At 35.3% G+C, this 18429-nt stretch overlaps 1 protein-coding gene across 3 annotated transcripts in view; it reads right to left on the bottom strand.

Annotated features, from left to right (window-relative positions):
* PIBF1 (progesterone immunomodulatory binding factor 1) overlaps positions 1 to 18429 on the bottom strand; it is a 180849-nt gene that overhangs the window by 15251 nt on the left and 147169 nt on the right. For 2 of the 3 annotated variants that reach the window (XM_033103851.1, XM_033103850.1), the window contains one exon: positions 896 to 1069. In XM_033103851.1, coding sequence (XP_032959742.1) covers positions 896 to 1069 — 174 coding nt within the window. Of the gene's footprint in view, positions 1 to 895; positions 1070 to 18429 lie in introns of those variants that run through there. The other variant, XR_004422808.1, reaches the window with a different exon arrangement.

The following is an 18429-nucleotide window of genomic DNA, read 5'->3' as shown; positions in this document are numbered from 1 at the left end:
TTTCATCTAGCGTGTAACTCTCTGTCACTTCTTTTTTTAAAGGTTGAACTGTGTAATCTCCTCATTGATCTTGAGTAGCATTACCTGAATGTATAATGAATAGCTTAGATCAGAAGCTCCCATACTTGACCAATTATTATAATCATCTAGGGAGTTAAAAAAAAATTAAGATTCTGGGACTCACTGAATCAGAATATCACAGAGAAAATCTTTCTGGTTTTGAGTATCTTACGTTCAGATGATAAAAATCAGGTTTCTTGTGAGAAATCCAAAGCATGCATGGGAAACCACGTTGCGGTACAGAGAAATAGTTAATACCATCACTCCTACTTTGATTCTGTTTCCTTTTTGTTGTTATTCTTACTGTTTGTTAAAACATTTTCAAATTCTTCTAATTTCTTGTTCTTTGACTAATGTCCGTGCACATAGTACATTTCGACCTAATAAGCATTTCATTTAATTTAGTATGATTGGTTTTATACTTTATGAGGAAACTCTTAGAACAAAATGTACTATTTTACAAATGTAAGAGGGCAGGTGATATTTTGCATCCTTTTTATTCTTATATAAATTAAAGAATTCTACAGAATGTCCTGATTCCTCTGTAACTAGTCCCTGGAGACTGGAGAAGGTAAATGCTAGATTAAGGCTAATTTCTGGGCAAGTCCAATATGTTAACTAGAAATATGAAACCCAACTCTCAGATGTGAAGATAGGTTACATACGCATATATATTTATATTCAGAAAAGGGATTAATACAGCTATTTCCAGGCCCTTCCACAAAACTATTAAAATTAGTCTAAAACCAGTATGAATGAGAGGAAAGAAATTTAAGTAAAATGTATTTACTGAAAATCAGAGAAATTAAAGTTCTAAATATTTTTTTGTACTTACAAAGAGTGTTGGTTTGGGTATAAATATGTTGTCTTCATGTTCTCGGGGCACATTCAACGTCTTTGATTTCTGATTTTCTGTTACATTTTTGGGTTCCGTTTTAGAAAGAAGTAACCTGTCCTCAGAATGCTTATTGCGCATATTAGTGACAATCTGTTTCATTGCTGCCAATTCCTGTTGATGTATAAAAATAAAAGAAAACGGCATGTATAATTTTAACAAGTAGATAATGATTGGTGTTAAAGCATTTATTTTTGTTCTTGAAGTAGAAGAGACATTTGAAGCAATTATACTATATAAATGAGGAAAGTTGTGAAAAAACATTAATGAACAATGACATATATGACTCTCATAGTCATTAAGTTTTAGTACGATAAATAATACGTATGTCAATCCACAGTCTAATGGTTCCCGAAGTTTTCTGCATATTGGCATCACTTGTGGAGCTTCAAAAACTATTGATGCCTCCCACCCCAATCGCCCCCTGAGACTGTGGGATAATTGGGCTGGATTGTGGCCTTGACTTTGGGAATTTTAGAAGATCTCCAAGTGATTCTAAGGGAAAAATGTGGGAACCATCGGCATAGTTCCTTTCCACTATAATTTTTCTACATGTTTGTCGAGTAGATTATTTAGGCATTTAACTTTTTATTTTCTACCTCGTAAACTATCCCATCTCCTTTTGAAGTCTTATGTGATGATGGTAGGGAATAAAAAAGTCACCAATTTTTTTCTTCTACTTACTAATCAGCAGTTCAAACAGTAAGTTTAATATAGCTTCAGGATTTCTTTAACCATGTTATTCCCTATTCTTTCACAAATGAAAACCGTAGTTGGCTTTATCCAGTTGCTGTTTGAACTAAGAATTATTATGCTGAACGTCTTGAAGGATTCAGATAAAAATTTTCACTCATTCCTTCTTCGAAGTCTATTTTGTCTTTTATTTTTTTCTCCATAGTCAAACCTTTAGCACCTAACGCTACTTAGTAGATATTTATGATTAATCACTAAATTGATTCAACCAAACACAAACATGTGCAGAGGACAGACAAATGTCTCCTTTAGTTTATTTTCTGTAGAACAGTGGTAGGCTGTGTTGGACGTAGTTTTTTCCTATTATTTTATTTCATCTTCATGCCAAAACACAAAGTTATGGCGATAGAAAGATGTTCTGCTTCTTTCTACTAATCTGTTTATAGAAATCAGCTCTATGTCAGAGCAAGTTTCTACAGGCCTTTTTTTTTTTTCTGGCTGTCATTAGTTCTATTTAGAATCATCTAGCTTGAGTGGGTATTTTAAAACAGCTATTGAGTTTAAGCCACAGAGCTTAATAAATCTTATGGCCAAGAGTGGAGTTGGAAGAAAGGGTATCAGAATCCACTTTTTCCCTCCTGCAGTACTGGGGTTGGCTAGGCCAATGCAGAGGAGAACGGCTAGACCTCAGACGCTGCCAATCTCATATGCTATTCTTTGAGCTTTTTGAAGGCTCTTTTTGCTTTCAAGATTCTTATTTCATGTATACACTCCCTCACAGTGAAGTATACAATCACTGATTTAATGTTAAACATGTTTGGTGTTATGTATGGAAGCTCTCAGCAATTCTTCTACTCACCACAATAGGTAGAAGGGAAAGCGAAGATGACAGTCTCTCAGTCTATCAAAAGAAAACTTTCTACTTGGAAGAACCTCTTTTTACTAGCCATAACTTTTGTATCTTGGTATAAGGATTAAAAAAAATAGGAAAAAAAATGTTCACTGATAGTATTAAACAATGTTAGCATGGTTTCTGAAATCCAGGTAAGAACATTTTAAAAGCAACAAAATTCTGTACAATTACCATTAGGATAGTACAGCTACAATGCATACGAAAATAAGATGTAGAACAATTTTGTTCAGTTTTATTGTTCGGTCATATAGATGATCCTTTTTATGTCAATGGTAAATTTGAGCAAAGAAAATTCCACTTTAACATCAAATAGTATCTAAAATACCATCACATACTGAACACACAGAAAACAAGCACATATAGTTGGAAATATTTTAGTATTAGAAGTCAAAGACACATCTATTCTTGACTCTACCGTATTTCCCCGAAAATAAGACCAGGTCTTGTATTAATTTTTGCTCCAAAAGACGCATTAGGGCTTATTTTCAGGGGATGTCTCATTTTTTCATGTACAACAATCTACATTTATTCAAATACAGGCATGTCATCTTCTTCTGGAACATTGTCATAACTCTCCAAACCCCGAATTCTAGTTTGAATTTCTTGCAACTCCATTTCCTGTAGAACCATTAGCCCTGCTTTTTCGTCCAGCAATAGAGCTCTCCTTAAATGAGCACTTACTTCTTGTCCACGTAGCCTGCTCGTAGTGCATTGGCAACACAGGTGACAGTGATTTTATCCCATGACTGTTTCACCCAAGTCACAACCTCTTGTAGGCTAGGCTTCACTAACTTTCCACGCTGATTTCTCTCCATTCTATTTCCAATGTAGTCATTGATTTCCATGTGCAAATCGTCCTTGAATGGCTTGTTTATTGCAATATCAAGAATCTGGAGATAGGCAGTCATTCCTGTGGGAATCATTATTTGATCTATTCTTCTCTCTGCAAGGAAGTTCTTCATGTCTTTAGCATGGTGAGTGCTGGCTGAATCTCAGACTAGCAGACCTCTTTGGCTACCTCGCAAAACAAGTGGCAGCATTAAATTGATCCACTTCCTTATAACTGCTTGTGTGCACCAGGCTTTTTCGGTTTCAAGAACATAAATGCATGAAACACATTCAACCTTATCTTTCTTGACTTTAGTGATGATTAGAGGTGGGGCTTTCTTTCCATTCAGACGAATTGCCAAAATACAGGAAACATGTACACTTTCCTAACCAGTGGAGGGAATGTAGATTGACGAGGCACCCCTCTGATCCGTTGTCGTTTGAGATCTTTGGCCCATAAACACTGCAGTTTCATCCACAGCAATCATGGAGACTTGGTATTTAGAAAAGTTGATGCCATCAACAAAGGATTTGAATGCAAGTTCACATTTAATAACTTCAGTATCTTCCAGCTTGAACAGTGCTGTCAATCTTAGAGACAGGTCATATCGCTGAAGGAAGCCATCCAGCCAGTGTTGTGATGCTTTGAATTCTTTGGGGGATATTTCTAACTGTGGTGCCACTGCAAAGGTAAATGCTTGAATACCAGCCCTGCGCACAACCTCCTGTCAGCAATCCATTCACAGATGATGTCTTCCAGCTCAGGAAATGGTTGCCGACATGATCTACACTTGAGCTTCTTAACATTTCCCTCGTCCACCTATTGATTGAGATTATCATACTCTCCTTGCCATTTTGGACCATTCGGAAATCCAACTTCTTCTCTTTGCAGAGAGTGGTAAGATTCTTGCCCTGGGAGATTCCTTTCTTGTACTCGACGGAATAGCTCTTTCTTTTTGCACTCATCTTGTCTGGGGGTCAAAATATTATTCCCTTTAAATCTACCATTAAATCAAGTGTTAGTTGAAGACTTACGAGACAGGAGTGGCAACAAAAATTATGACAGTTAAGAATGATGGTCCACACAAAAGCGACGAAAAATTGCAGGCAACAAAATTCAGAAAACATTTCTTTATTTCACATGAGTGTATTTAGTACATCCGTTACAACACATGATGTACTGAATCACAAAGATTCATATTAGATACAACCACATCCGTCTGTTACCAAGTGCACACGTTATTCGTGCATTGTGTCTGTACTCCGATTGGTCATTCGGCATTAAGTCTCGAGTTCATCTGTTTACCTCTCGTCCAAAGGCATCTAGTTGGTTATTTACAAATACTTAATTTATAATCATTTATTTTAAGTATTAATGTCAATAATATTATTTATATTTAATTATATAGTATTATTATTTTATAATTCAATATGTCCGTCATGTGTTGCAACAGACATATTAAATGCATCTGCCTGTCTGACGATCTTAAATGGGGCTTATATTTGGGGTAGGGCTTATGTTATGAGCATCCTGAAAAAATCATGCTAGGGCTTATTTTCTGGTTAGGTCTTATTTTCAGGGAAATATGGTATTATTAACTGTGTAAACTTAGGCCTAATCTACTCTGGTTCAATGAGCTTGCCTAGTTGATAAAATGCATACTTGTGTTACCTTTTTGGATGTTGCCAGTCGGATAAGTGTTTGGGTATATTTATTTTGCATTTCTTGCATTGTGAGGTTGAGCAACTTTTCATATATATATATATATATAAAGATATTTCCTTTTCTGTTGATATCCTTGACCCATTTTTTCTACTAGGTGATTGGTCATTTTCTTATATATTTCAAGGAGCTCTTTGTATGTTAGAGATATTAGCTCGTGGTAATATGAGTGGCAGTTTTCTCCCATTAATTTTTATTTGACATTGTTTAAACTTTTTTTTGCTATCCACTTCCTGATTCTGATGTAACTGATTATGTCAGTCTTTAATTTTATGGCCTTCTCCACGGTTTCTTCTTCCGCTTTTGTTACTTTTATGATTTCTTTTTCTCTTCTTTTTCAAACATTTGGATCTTTGATTTGCTTGAAGTTTATCCTGGCTTATGGTGATAGGTGTGATTCAACATCTTTTCCTCCATGGCTGTTCTGTAATAACATTATGTACTACAGAGATAACTTCTTCCTCAACCAATTTGAGATGCTATCTTTATCATATGCTAAATGTCCATAAGTGTATGATTTATTTCTGGATTAAACTCTATTCTAGTGGTCTGTTTATTCATGTACCCATGTCATACTGTTTCAGTGTTTAATGAGGGAGGTATTTTTCGGCTATATTCTTAGCAATAGGGGTGGGGTGGGATTATGCTGTGTGTGTATACATATAAAACTTAGGAAGAATTTACTCACAGTGTTGGGTATTCCTAATTGAAATATTTTAATATAGTTTTCACCTACATTTTTGGCATAAATTGTTCTGCCCTAATTGCCCTAATAAAATAGTTGTGAGTCACAAGGTCCTAATTCACAAACTGACAAAACAAAGAAAAATAAATAAACCTATATAACATAAGAATTAGAAAACTTATTTGTCACTACAAAATGGAATCTTTTGGTAAGATGAAGTCTTCTTGAAATTTGGTTTGTTCCTAACCTGGTTCAGTTCTTACCATGTTCTTGTTCGGCTCCTGACCGCTGGTTCCATCTCCTACTTTAAATTCTGCTCCTATTGTTTGGACTTGATTTTTTTTTTGTATTTATTTATTTATTGTATTAAATTTATTGGGGTGACATTGGTTAGTAAAATTATATAGGTTTCAAGTGTACAATTCTATAATACATTATCTATTGCATTGTGTATTCACAACACAGGGTCAGTTCTCCTTCCATCCCCATATATTTGACCCCCTTTATCCTCTTTTACCATTCCCCTCTCTCTTTACCCTCTGGTAACCACTAAGCTGTTGTATAGAGTTTGTGTTTGTCTTGCTTGTTTGTTGCTTTCAGTTTTGTATCTCACATATGAGTGAAATCATATGGTTCTCAACTTTTTCTGACTTATTTCGCTTAGCATAATAATCTCAAGACCCATCTATGTTGTCGAAAAGGGCAGTATTTCATCTTTTCTTATGGCAGAGTAGTATTCCATTGTGTATATATACCACATCTTCTTTATCCAATCATCTATTGAAGGACACTTCGGTTGTATCCATGTCTTGGCCACTGTGAATAATGCTGCAATGAACATAGGGGTACATATATCTTTATGTATAAATGTTTTCAGATTTTTTTGGTAGATACCCAGAAGAGGGATTGCTGGGTCATATGGTAATTCTATTCTCAATTTTTTGAGGAAGCTCCACACTGTTTCTCATAGTGGTTATACCAACTTACATCCCCACCGACAGTGTATGAGGGTTCCTTTTTCACCACAGCCTCTTCAACGCTTGTCATTACTTGTCTTGTTGATAATAGTCATTCTAACAGGTGTGAGGTGGTAGCTCATTGTGGTTTTGATTTGCATTTCCCTAGTGAAGTTGAGCATTTTTCATATATCTGATGGCCATTTGTATGTCTGTCACTATGTACCAAAATTAACTTAAAATGAATCAAAGACCTGAAACAATAAACTGCATGGAGGAAAGAATAGGTACTAAACTCATGGACCTGGGGTTCAGAGAGAATTTTATGAATTGGACCTCAAAGGCAAGGGAAGTAAAAGCAAAAATAAATGAATGGGTCTATATCAAACTAAAAAGCTTCTGCACAGCAAAAGAAACCATCAACAAAACAAAGAGGCAAACAACCAAATGGGAGAAGATATTTGCAAACAAAACCTCTGATAAGGCACTGATATCCAAAATATATAAGGAACTCATACAACAACAAAAAACCCCAAACAATCCAATTAAAAAATGGGCAGAGGACCCGAAGAGAAATTTCTCCCAAGTGGACTTGACTTTTGCAACTTCATTTTCCTAGCTTTTCATTGTTTTCCTTTTGTGTAACTGTCCTTTTACTGATTCATCAATAGGCTTATTTGTGGTATTGTCTAATGATTTATAAATACTTTTCATTGCAGAGCCGAGAATGTGATTAGATTCACAGAAAAGGAACCTCTGATATTCAAAGGAGAATGTTTCAAGTACCAAGTTCAACTGGATTCTTTTTCTTACATTGCATCTATTGCTCGAAACCATGCCATTTACTCTGGTTCCTATTTCAACCCTGAGTTTTCTATAGAGTTATTTCCTTTTCTTCAAGTCCTGCCTTTTTTTCCTTCATTGATGGAAACAATATATGCCTTTTAAAAAATATTACCTAAGATTATCTAGCTTTTTAAACATGTTTGCTGGAATCAATTTTGGACCGTTTTTAAGAATGATGCACAGTTGTTACTCTGAAATTTCTTTTTATAGTACATCTTGGCAAGTTCCATTATTTCTTGCATCTCTCTGTTTCTCTGTTTCCTTCTTTTGTTTACTTGATGGCACATGATCTAGTAAGTTTCTGAGAGAGGGTGTTGCAGGAGAATAAGTATTGTGCTTTCCTTCAGAACTTTGATGGTATTACCTGCCTGTCTTCTAAAACCAAATTTCTGAAAACTATAATGTCACGCTGATTCTTATTTCTTTGTCCGTATTTTCTTTCTCTATGAAATCTTCTACATTGTTTAGCTATTCCCTGTTAATTTCCATCTTTTTCCTTTTTTTTCTAAGTTTTAGGAGAGTTCATTGACTTTTCCTCATATCCTTCTATTGGCATTTTTACTTACTTATAACTTTATGATTTCGATTTCAGCAAATTTAAAAAATATCACTAGGGCAGACGGGTGGCTCAATTGGTTAGAGCGCAAGCTCTGGGCAATGGTGCTGCCGGCTCGATTCTCCCATAGACCAGCGAGCTGCGCCCTCCACTCCGCAACTAGAATGAAGTCAACGAGCTGCTTGCTCAGCTCCTGGGTGGCCAGATGGCTCAGTTGGTTGGAGTGCGGGTTCTCAACCACAAGGTTGTCGGTTCGACTCCTCGACTCCCACAGGGATGGTGGGCTGCGCCCCCAGCAACTAAGATTGAAAGGACAACAACTTGACTTGGAGAAGTCCCAGAAGTACACACTCTTCCCCAATAAAGTCCTGTTCCCTTTCCCCAATAAAATCTTAAAAAAAAAAAAAAAAATCACAAACTTTTTTTGTTCACTGTTTCTTATTTTATGAAAATACTACTTTCTCAAATCTTTCTGAAGAAACTAGTTACAATACTCTAAGTTTTTTTCTGCTCCAGAATTTTGTTGTTTGTGTACTCTGGGGAGGGGTTTCAGTTCTGTTTATTGAGATTTTCTCTTTTGTTCCATTAATTTTCTTCCAGTTTCTGATGGTCTTTGGTTGTGTGTTCCAACTTATGAATGAAAGAGAGTAAATGTTTTCTTTCTGCTGTTATGGGCCATTCATTTGAATGAGAGAGTTGAGTACAATATCTGTACATGTGGACAAGAAAATGTGTCTAGCAGACTTCACTCTAGAGTCCTCAGGTAGAAAGTAGGCTCTCTTCTCCAAAATGACAAAATGTGGAGAGCGTCCTAATCTGAAGCCTATTCATTTTGACAGTTCCAGCCTACTCCTAGCAAATCTTCCATTAATTTATTCAAAATATATATTTAAATTCCTGTTTTTTTAAAAAAAATTATAGAAGCATTACTTGTTCACTGTAAAATTCAAATACTGGAAAAGCACCATGTCTCAGTCCTCTTTTTCCTTTTACCATTTTGAGACCCTTAAATTCAATTCCATAACACGGTCTGATTTAAAATATATATTAATTCTAACACACTTTTATACTCATTTTCAAAAAGCTAATAATATGTATGTTGTAATTCTAGTATATCCGATACATAAGAAAATTACAGTCAAGAATGAATGAACCATTCATTAAAATTAATAAATGCAGTATTATATCTGATCATATAATTGAAACTTAGCATAAAACTGAAACAAAACAATAATAACCATGTTGCAGTACAATAATTACTCTTGGAAATGGAAGAGTTAGAGGCAAGAACATTCTTATTAAATTTCCAGATGATGATGATGATAATGATTGTTACTGTACAAATAATCTCTATGAAAGTGAGATACTGCTTTCTTGAATCCAAAAGCGCATATCTTGGCCATTTAATATAAACTATTTGCATGGAGTGGTGGCATATTAAAACAGCTCAACTGCAGAGCAGCTGCTTCACAGTATTGCATAGTTCATGCCAATAAATTGCTGAAAGTTGTAAACTCTGCAAAGATGTTGGCAAGGGGACACATAGATGGCATTTCTTGATGAAAATAGCTCTGACAAGTATAATGCAAACTATGTTCTCCACTGGAGGTTAAATGTAAGTGCTTTTATATAGGAATAACAAAGTATCATGACTAACAGGTCAGATAATTCTGTGCATCATTTCTACTTGAGGTAAATCCAAGGTAAAAACTAACTTCGTTTAAAACCATACCTACAATATTTAAACTTTATCTAAAAGGTATTTAAAAAACATTTTATTATGGCAATTTTCAAAGATACAAAGAGAAGAGAGCTTAGCAAACCGAGCCTTCAGTTTCTATTGCCCACCTTGATCAATTATCAACATTTTTTGCAATGTTGTTTTTAAAAAGTTTTATTGAGATATAATTAACACATCACACAGTCACCCATTTAAAGAGTATAAATACATGGTCTTTAGTATATTCACGGACATGTGCAACCATTACTGTAGTCAATTTTTAAACTTTTTTATCACCTCCAAAAGAAATCCTGACTCCTCGAGCTATCACCCCTCTATCCCACCTTGCCCCCAACTTCCAAGTCCTAAGCAATCTCTAATTGATTTTCTGTCTCTGTAGATTTCCCTGCTGTAGACACTTCATATGAATGGAAGCATATAATATGTGGTCTTTTGTGACTGGCTTCTTTCACTTTGCATAATTTTTTTCAAGGTTCATCCATGTTATAGCATTTATTAGTTCTTCATTCCTTTTTATGGCTGAATACTATTCTATTGTATGGCTGTACCACATTTTGTTTATCCATTCATCAGCTGATAGACAGTTGGGTTGTTTCCATGTTTTGGCTACTGTGAATAGTGCTGCTATAAACATTCACGCACAAGTTTTTGTTGTGGACATGTTTTAATTTCTCTTGGCTATACACCTCAGAGTGGAATTGCTGGGTCATAGTAACTATGTTTAATTGTTTGAGGAACTGCCAGATTGTTTTGTCAACACTGTTTTATCTATTTCCTTGCCAGTTTTGGGGAAAATATTTTGAAGCAGATTTCAGACCTCAGGTCATTTCACTTGTAAAGACTTCAGTAGAGATTTTTAACAGATGAAGATTAAAAAAAGAAAGACACACCAAAATATTAATATCATTATCACATCTAACACAATAGTTTCAAAGAAAATGCAAATTTAATTCATAGTCATCCATTCTATACTCAGTGCTCTGTAAGAATTTTAAATTATCAAATCAAATTTTAGCACCATTTAATGTATGGTTTTTGATGACGTTAAAATACATCTTCAGTGTCAATGCACTAAACTCTAAATACTAGACAAAACAGATGTGTATGGCAAAACTGTTAAAGAATAGCGTAAGTATCTACAGCCGCAAACTGCTGCTCCCACCGTCCCGCAGGCTTCCATCTAAATACTTGCTCTCATTTGTAAGCTAACCTCATCCTAGGATTGTCTCTTAGCATCAAGAGGAGAATATAAAGTTTTTAGGTGTGGAGAGAGGAAGAGAAAGAACAAGAATTAACATTACTGAATATCTACTATGTACCAGGCTTTGTGTTAAGTATTTTACATAAAAATTCAATCCTCTCATAAATATCAGGAGGTAGATATTACTTCAATTGTGAAGATGAAGAAAGTGGGGTTTAGGAGGTTTTAAGAAATTTAGCCAAGGTCATTAGCTATTAAGAAGTAAAAGTAGGATTTAAATGCAGGTCTTTTAGGGTTCAGAGCTGTCATTAGATACACAGTAACACATATGCCTTCTATTAAGGCCTTTGACACAAAAAATTTCATATTTGGAAGGGATCTTCAAGTTATTTAACTGAGCCTCTGTATAAAACAAAGCAAAACAACAATAACAAAACTACAAAACATGTCTCCTTATAACGTCTATCCTTAGATTTTAATTCCAACCCTTGGAGACATGGATTCATCATCTTGCTTGTTTTCCTCAGATTATCTGCTAGTATGAAAAGTTAGGGGCCTAGAACAGAACACAGAAAGAAGTCCTGGCCAGAGCAGAGCACAGCAGAGCAGAGCAGAATAAGGCCTATCTACTCCTTAGTCTAAAGCATTTCAGGTGACATAAACATTTTTGGAGCCACACGCTATCTATGACTGAAAGCTTAGTGAGAGCTCAAGTGTTTACATGAATGAGAGATAACTGTGCTGTCATAGCCTAGGGGACACAACTAATCACCTGAAACATTCTTTCCTGATCTTGGATGTTATCTTAAGGTCATTCTCAACAGTGATCAAGGTAGAGGAAGCTAGTATTAACATGCTCAAGTAGGTCCCTGAGTTGAAATCTACTGCCAATGTTGACTTAAAACAGAAGTGTGGGCACCTGATTCTGTTCTGATTTGTATGGACCCTCCAGCTCACCTGATTACTGAACAGCACCCTGGACTTCTGGCTGCTGTGTGTTCTGGTAGCATGTCCTCTTGGTACCTGGCTTTCCCTTCCGTAAGTGTTCATCTAGCTGCTGTCTAGTTTCCGGCCTTTACTGTTTCAGTATAATCTGACAGTTTTTGATGCATATTCTTGCTGATGTGTATCACCAGTTTCAGACTCTAAACTCCACTCTCCGTTTTGAGCACCGATTTCCAGAGTGTGACCCACTCCCAGTGCCAATGCTTTCTCCATGTTGTATTTCCAGCCCCCGCTCAGCGTTGGCTCTTTGATATGTGATCAGTGACTTGGTACCTAACAGAATTATAACCATAATTATCTCTTATCATTGTCAATGTTCTCTCTTGGCCAGTACACGTTTCCAGAGACTTATTTTATAGCTTGGCAATTTGTTTTGTGTGTCTCCTTATGTCCTACAATTGTTTGGTTTGTTATACTAACCAAACTGGTACTATACTAAGAGAGTCATAAAAACACAGGGATAGAAATGATAGCAAGAGGTCATTTACTTACTTGTTCTTTACTGATAAAAAAAAGTCAGAGAAGTGTACTACTTTGTAAAAGAAAAAAATACCAAATTTCTAAAATGTAGTCGAAAACTAAACACTTCATTAAAAATAAAAGAAGGAAAGAAAATGACAGGGGCAGCCGGTTAGCTCAGTTGGTTAGAGCGCGGTGCTCTTAACAACAAGGTTGCCGGTTCGATCCCCACATGGGCCACTGTGAGCTGCGCCCTCCACAACTAGACTGAAACAACTACTTGACTTGGAGCTGATGGGTCCTGGAAAAACACACTTAAAATAAATAAAAGTTAAAAAAAAAAAGAAAAAAGAAAATGACATGTCTATACAATACAAAATAGATGTGAAAATGTGATGTGGAAAAAGTTTAAAGGGCATATATACACAGGTAAAATATTTTTATGATGAGATAGTATATTGCTTCACACAAGACAGTTTTACTTGCAGGATACAACAAAGATATTTGTAATTTTAAAGAAGATGATGATAAGATTAAAGAAGAAGCAAAGAAACTTATGAAAATAAAAATAATTTGACCGACTTCTAGTAACTTCTGTACAAGTCCACATAAATATAGAGATCCACAGAATACAATCTAAAAGAAATTCAAGTGTCTTATATGCAACTCAAAATTGAGGAGAGTTAACTGGCCGCAGAATGGACAACTGAGATTTAGTTACTGCTGCTGTGAAATGGGTATAAGACCATCATGGGTCTCTTGTGAGGTTTAAGAGGAATATATGAAAATAAAAAGAACTATAAAGTAATATACGAATATTAAACATTATTATTATGAACTGAAAAATACTTATTTTGGGGAAAAGCTTAATGCCCTCTTAAATTCTACAAAGCATAAGCAAGAAGCCACCTCTCTCATTCTGGAGGGATAATTTAAAACTTTTCTGTTCTGTGATTGCTTATTCCTAGGTATACTTGGTTAAAAGCAAACTATAACTGATCCTTATGGAGGATAACATAATTGATCTAAAAGTGTTTTAAATGTTTTGGAAGAAAAAAGTTATAAAAACTTATCAGGATATTATTATTACTGTTATATAATAGGTTTGGTTCTGTATATTTGAAGTATATGTAAAGTCAACATTTGCAATGAATATTTTTTGCAATATTTTTCTCCCTGAATTTCCTCAGATCTGAATGCACATACCCTTACATGAAAAAAATAAGCATTCTAAAACTTTATAGGGAAAGTATGACTTATCTTGTATGTGTGCTTTGGGTTTCACCATAGCAATCTTTCTTTAAAATACTCATTTACATTCAATCAAAAACAAATTTTAACTTGAAGAGTACCACTATGATAAGAAATGTATGAATCTGAGAAATTACATCTTCACTGAAAGAAAAATTAACTTACCCACTCAGTGTTTTTTTCCCCCAGTCATCCTGACTGTAAAACTTAACTACATAGATGTTTAAGAAAAACATGTAAAAAGGTATTCTTAAAAAAATTTCAAAACAGTTAAGTACGAACCAAAAAGAATGACACACATATAGAAAAATGTAATTTGTTTGCACTCTTTATGAAGTAGATTGCCTAAGGGGCACTTGTGATGCTGAAATGTTCCTGAAACTTTCCGAGAAATCACAAAGAACATAGGAGTTAGAATCCTGGAACATAAACATACCATGAAAAAATGATAATTATACTGTGACTTCACTTTTCAGAAAACTGACTAACTACAGGGTTTGTTTTCTTTTTGTTAAGTGACATGCTCTGCAGTTAAGAGGCAAGTTACCTGGGACAGTGGGAGTTAGTCCACCAGTCAGACAAGTGTGGGGCCTGGCACACTCTAGGTACTTAGTGAAGAGTGCTGGCTATGCCGGTGGGCCCTGAGAGAGATGACTGGCAGAAGAACTGAGGGCAAGGGTAGAAGAATCCCGGGTCTTAGGCAGATCTGATATTGATCATATATCCCACAAATATATATTACTACTTAGAGGCTTCATACCATAGAAGTTGCTGTGGGTACAGCTACCATGTCCAGGCAGGGTTTTAGGAGTAGCTTTATTCTAGGCAAAGTTTTCAGAGATGACTTCCTATTGGCTACTTGCAGATAGTTCTCTACAGTTGTCTTGGGTGTAGGAGAACTTCTGTCCTTTTTTTAGTTGAAATACCAGTTATCAGAATGAATTTTACTTCTTGAGGCGGAGGTAATAAGGATATGTTAAAGGCTAGTTTCTAAAGCTTCCTATTTGCCTATTCTATTTGACAGCTTCTAGTGCAATTACTATTGAAGACTGAAAAGGACCATAATTAGTTTAACACACATTCATGGAGAATTTTCCTCAAAACTCTGACCCTACATCTTTTTGCCATTAGGTGGGAACTCCCTAAATTCTTACCACCCTGTCACATACTTACTTGTATCTTAACATAATCTTCATTTCTATTTTTCAAAATGGAAAGGGTACCCCTCCTATCTAAAGTTAAATCCCATCACTCTGCTCTGGATCTCCTTTCTTCGCACTTTTGCTCAACTGATTATTATTTCTCTTTTGTACTTTCAACGTCTCTCTATGGCCCCTTCCTATCACCATTTAAACCGGATGCTCTCCAACTTTGGGAAAAAGCCCTTGGTCTCAGGCCCCCCTCTCCGATCATCCTATATTTTGTTACTCATACATCTTAAGGGCTATTTTTCCTATGATTACTTTCCATTTCTACTCATTCATCAATTCACAGTAATCTGTTTTAGCTTTACTGCAAGTCCTTCAGTATCTTGTTAAATCCAAATCACACTTCCTTTTTTATCTTTCTTTTCCCTGGCCCTTTGATAGCCTATTCACTGCTGACAAGTCCCTCCCTTCTGAATGGTTCTTTCTTTCTTGGCTTTACTGATTCGACTCTACTGGTGTTCCTGCCATCTCTCTGGTCACTGCTCGTTCTTCTTTGTGTAAGTGCTTTTTCCTCTGCCCAGCCCTTAAATGGTGTTGCTCTCCAAAATTTTGTCCTGGGCCTTGTTATGTTCTGACTCTATATACTCTTACTAGTTCCTTTAATCTAGTACTTTCTCTATTCATGTAATGCACTATCTTTATGCTGCGACTCTCAAGTCTCTACCTACTGATGAGTTCTCTTGCTTGGGCTCCAGAACCTACATTTTTTAAATTTTTTATTTTAGTACCATCATAAACTCATGACACAAGCCAAAACCCTGGGCATCAGTTCTGATTTCTCCTCTCTTCATCGTTCCCTAATTCAATCAATCGCCAAACCTCATGATTCTGTTTTCTAAATAGCTTTCAAATTGGTCCATTTTTGTCAGATACCATCATCATCAATCCAGTTCAAGACACCACCATCACTCAGTGAAATGTGAGAATAGCTTCCTAAATGGGGCTCTTACCACTGCCCTTAGTATAGTTGCAAAAGAAATTAGGAAAGGACTTTTTACATCAGCTTCTTAAAATTATGCTCAGTACTCTATTAGACATTTGGCTGATTAAAGGTAGTTTTCCGACTCTTGAAAGTTTACATTCTACAGACACATGATGAAATATATAGAAAAGAAAATCAGAATTAGAGTTTCCAAAGGTAAATATGAGTGGATAAAAATGGATGAAAAATGAAAGCCATTGAAGATTCCTGAGACGTATAGTCAACAAGAAAGAATCCATTTGTGGGAATCACATTTCTTGTACTCAAAACTGAATGTTTAATTTGAAGCCCTGCTACTATTATCTAAGAGTGAGATCCTATTACTTGATCTTTTCCTTTACCTCTTTTTAACCCAGTTATTTAAGGTTTATATTTTAGATTTTTACACCTATTAGTGAAGACATTTAAGGGTAAAGAAGATTATAATTCACTTGAACAAAATAAAAAAGTTATTCTGAGGCATCAAAAGTGAAAGAGGGAGGGAAAAAAAAGAGATTATAACACCTGGATAAGATATTCGGCTCTGGGTTTTCTGGCTACTAAGACAAAAAGGAAATACATTAAGTTACATAGTTTTCATTTTCTGACGAAAAAGAAAGACAACTTCATCTACAGAGGCAAAATTTTTCCTGGAGCTAGAGCAAGTAATAATTCATCACGAAAGTTTTTTTGTAAATGGGACTAAGGAGGAAGATCATAAGCTTTTATTTCAGATAAAAAAAAAAGTATTTACTTCTAGTTTTGACAGTAAGTATGTAATCATAGTTGAGTTACTTAATTCTTACTGGCATCAGTTTCATCTGTAAAAGTGGGGACATCGATATTTATCTCAGTGGACTTGTAGTAAAGACTAAATTATGTAATATAAATAGAAGTACTTAGTAGACTGCCTTAAATAGTTTCACAAAACAAAGAGAGATGATACCAGATCTCGTTTTGGTCTTCCATAAAGGCAGAGGCCATGACATTAAAATGTATCTTAATGGAAGGAATTTAGTGAGGAGAGAGATTTTGCCTCCTCCCATCACTCTGCTTTATGAAGGGTTCACTGAATACAGGGATAGAACTTGGAAAATTTAAAATGGAGAGATGTACACATGAAATTGCAATTCATGTAGGTATGAGATTGTAATTCAATTCATGATCACAGCTTTTATTATTTGTTGTACAGATCCTTTAACTTAATATATTTACCCATCTGAGCTGAGTTTTAGCTATTTTTCTCCATACCCACCCTCTCTTCACATTTTAATATTTTTTATTATTAATACATTTTCTCTAATGAAAAGTGGAGAAACAAAATCACCTAATACACCATTTGTAATTCCAAATACACACAACTATTTTTTGAATATATAAATGCTAACAATTTATAGAATAGGAGGCCAATAAGAATTTAATCACTGCTAGAAATGTTTATATCACAATTGAACTCCTAACAGGAGAGGAGTTACTTCTAAACTAATAATTCTTAGCTAACACTAATAAAGAAAATAAAAACCATGTGTGGCCATGATCCAAATGTCCTAGAATTGTCAACCTAGAATTATCCCACCTGTTTCCTTTCTTCATTTACTACATACTTGATAACTATGTAAATGAGCTGGTGATCTCACTTCATAGTACGTGACCATATACATGTCTTATCAGAACGAAGTGACACTGCTTAAAAGGTTACGAGCTGTCCAGCGCAAAAAAGAAAATGAAAAAAACTTTAAAATGTTCATTTGGTCTCTTTATGAATCAGTCATTTAAACTGAGAAAATTTGGCAGATTCAAACAATGAGTCCTATTAGGTCATTTTCCCAGTGCCCTGACTGGGTGAGGGAAAATCCCAGGTGCCCACCCTGCTTGGTGCACACCTCTGAGAGTGGACTCCTACATTTGTGCCCTAGGCACCTTGCTTGCCTCACGTTAGCTCAGCCCTGATTTTTACTTTCAAAAAATTATATTTCTCAGAGTCATTCTCATCCAACTGTACTTACTGGCTATACTGAGCCTTTGACCCCCAAGAGCTATAAAGTGAGTAAATCAATCCTGCAGGCTCTGTTTCATCAAGTAAACGTTAAGTGCGTGCTCCAGCCCTTCCCTGAGTCACTGGCTGCTCTGTTTCCATAAAAGAAGTTTGCACTTGCTTTTGCATCTGCACATACTATGCAAGTTGGTATTAAATTGTTTCTCAGAAAAGATTAAAAACTTGTAACAGACTTTTTGTTTTTAAACTTTGCTTTGTAAAGAAAAAAAGGTTACTTTAGATGTTTGGCATTAAAAAAAGTTACAATGTTGGATTATTAAAATATAATTGCCAAAATGAAGAAGTATTAACAAATGCATGAATATTAACTGACAATTATTTAATCAGATGTGCGTCCATGTGAAATTCATTGATGCCACGCTAATAGTAGGCAATTTATATGAGTAATTTCA

Source organism: Rhinolophus ferrumequinum, chromosome 4, assembly GCF_004115265.2.
Source record: "Rhinolophus ferrumequinum isolate MPI-CBG mRhiFer1 chromosome 4, mRhiFer1_v1.p, whole genome shotgun sequence".
Taxonomy (NCBI): Eukaryota; Metazoa; Chordata; class Mammalia; order Chiroptera; family Rhinolophidae; genus Rhinolophus; species Rhinolophus ferrumequinum.
The sequence above is the reverse complement of the archived record's forward strand: the minus strand, read 5'-3'. Positions and strand labels throughout refer to the sequence as shown.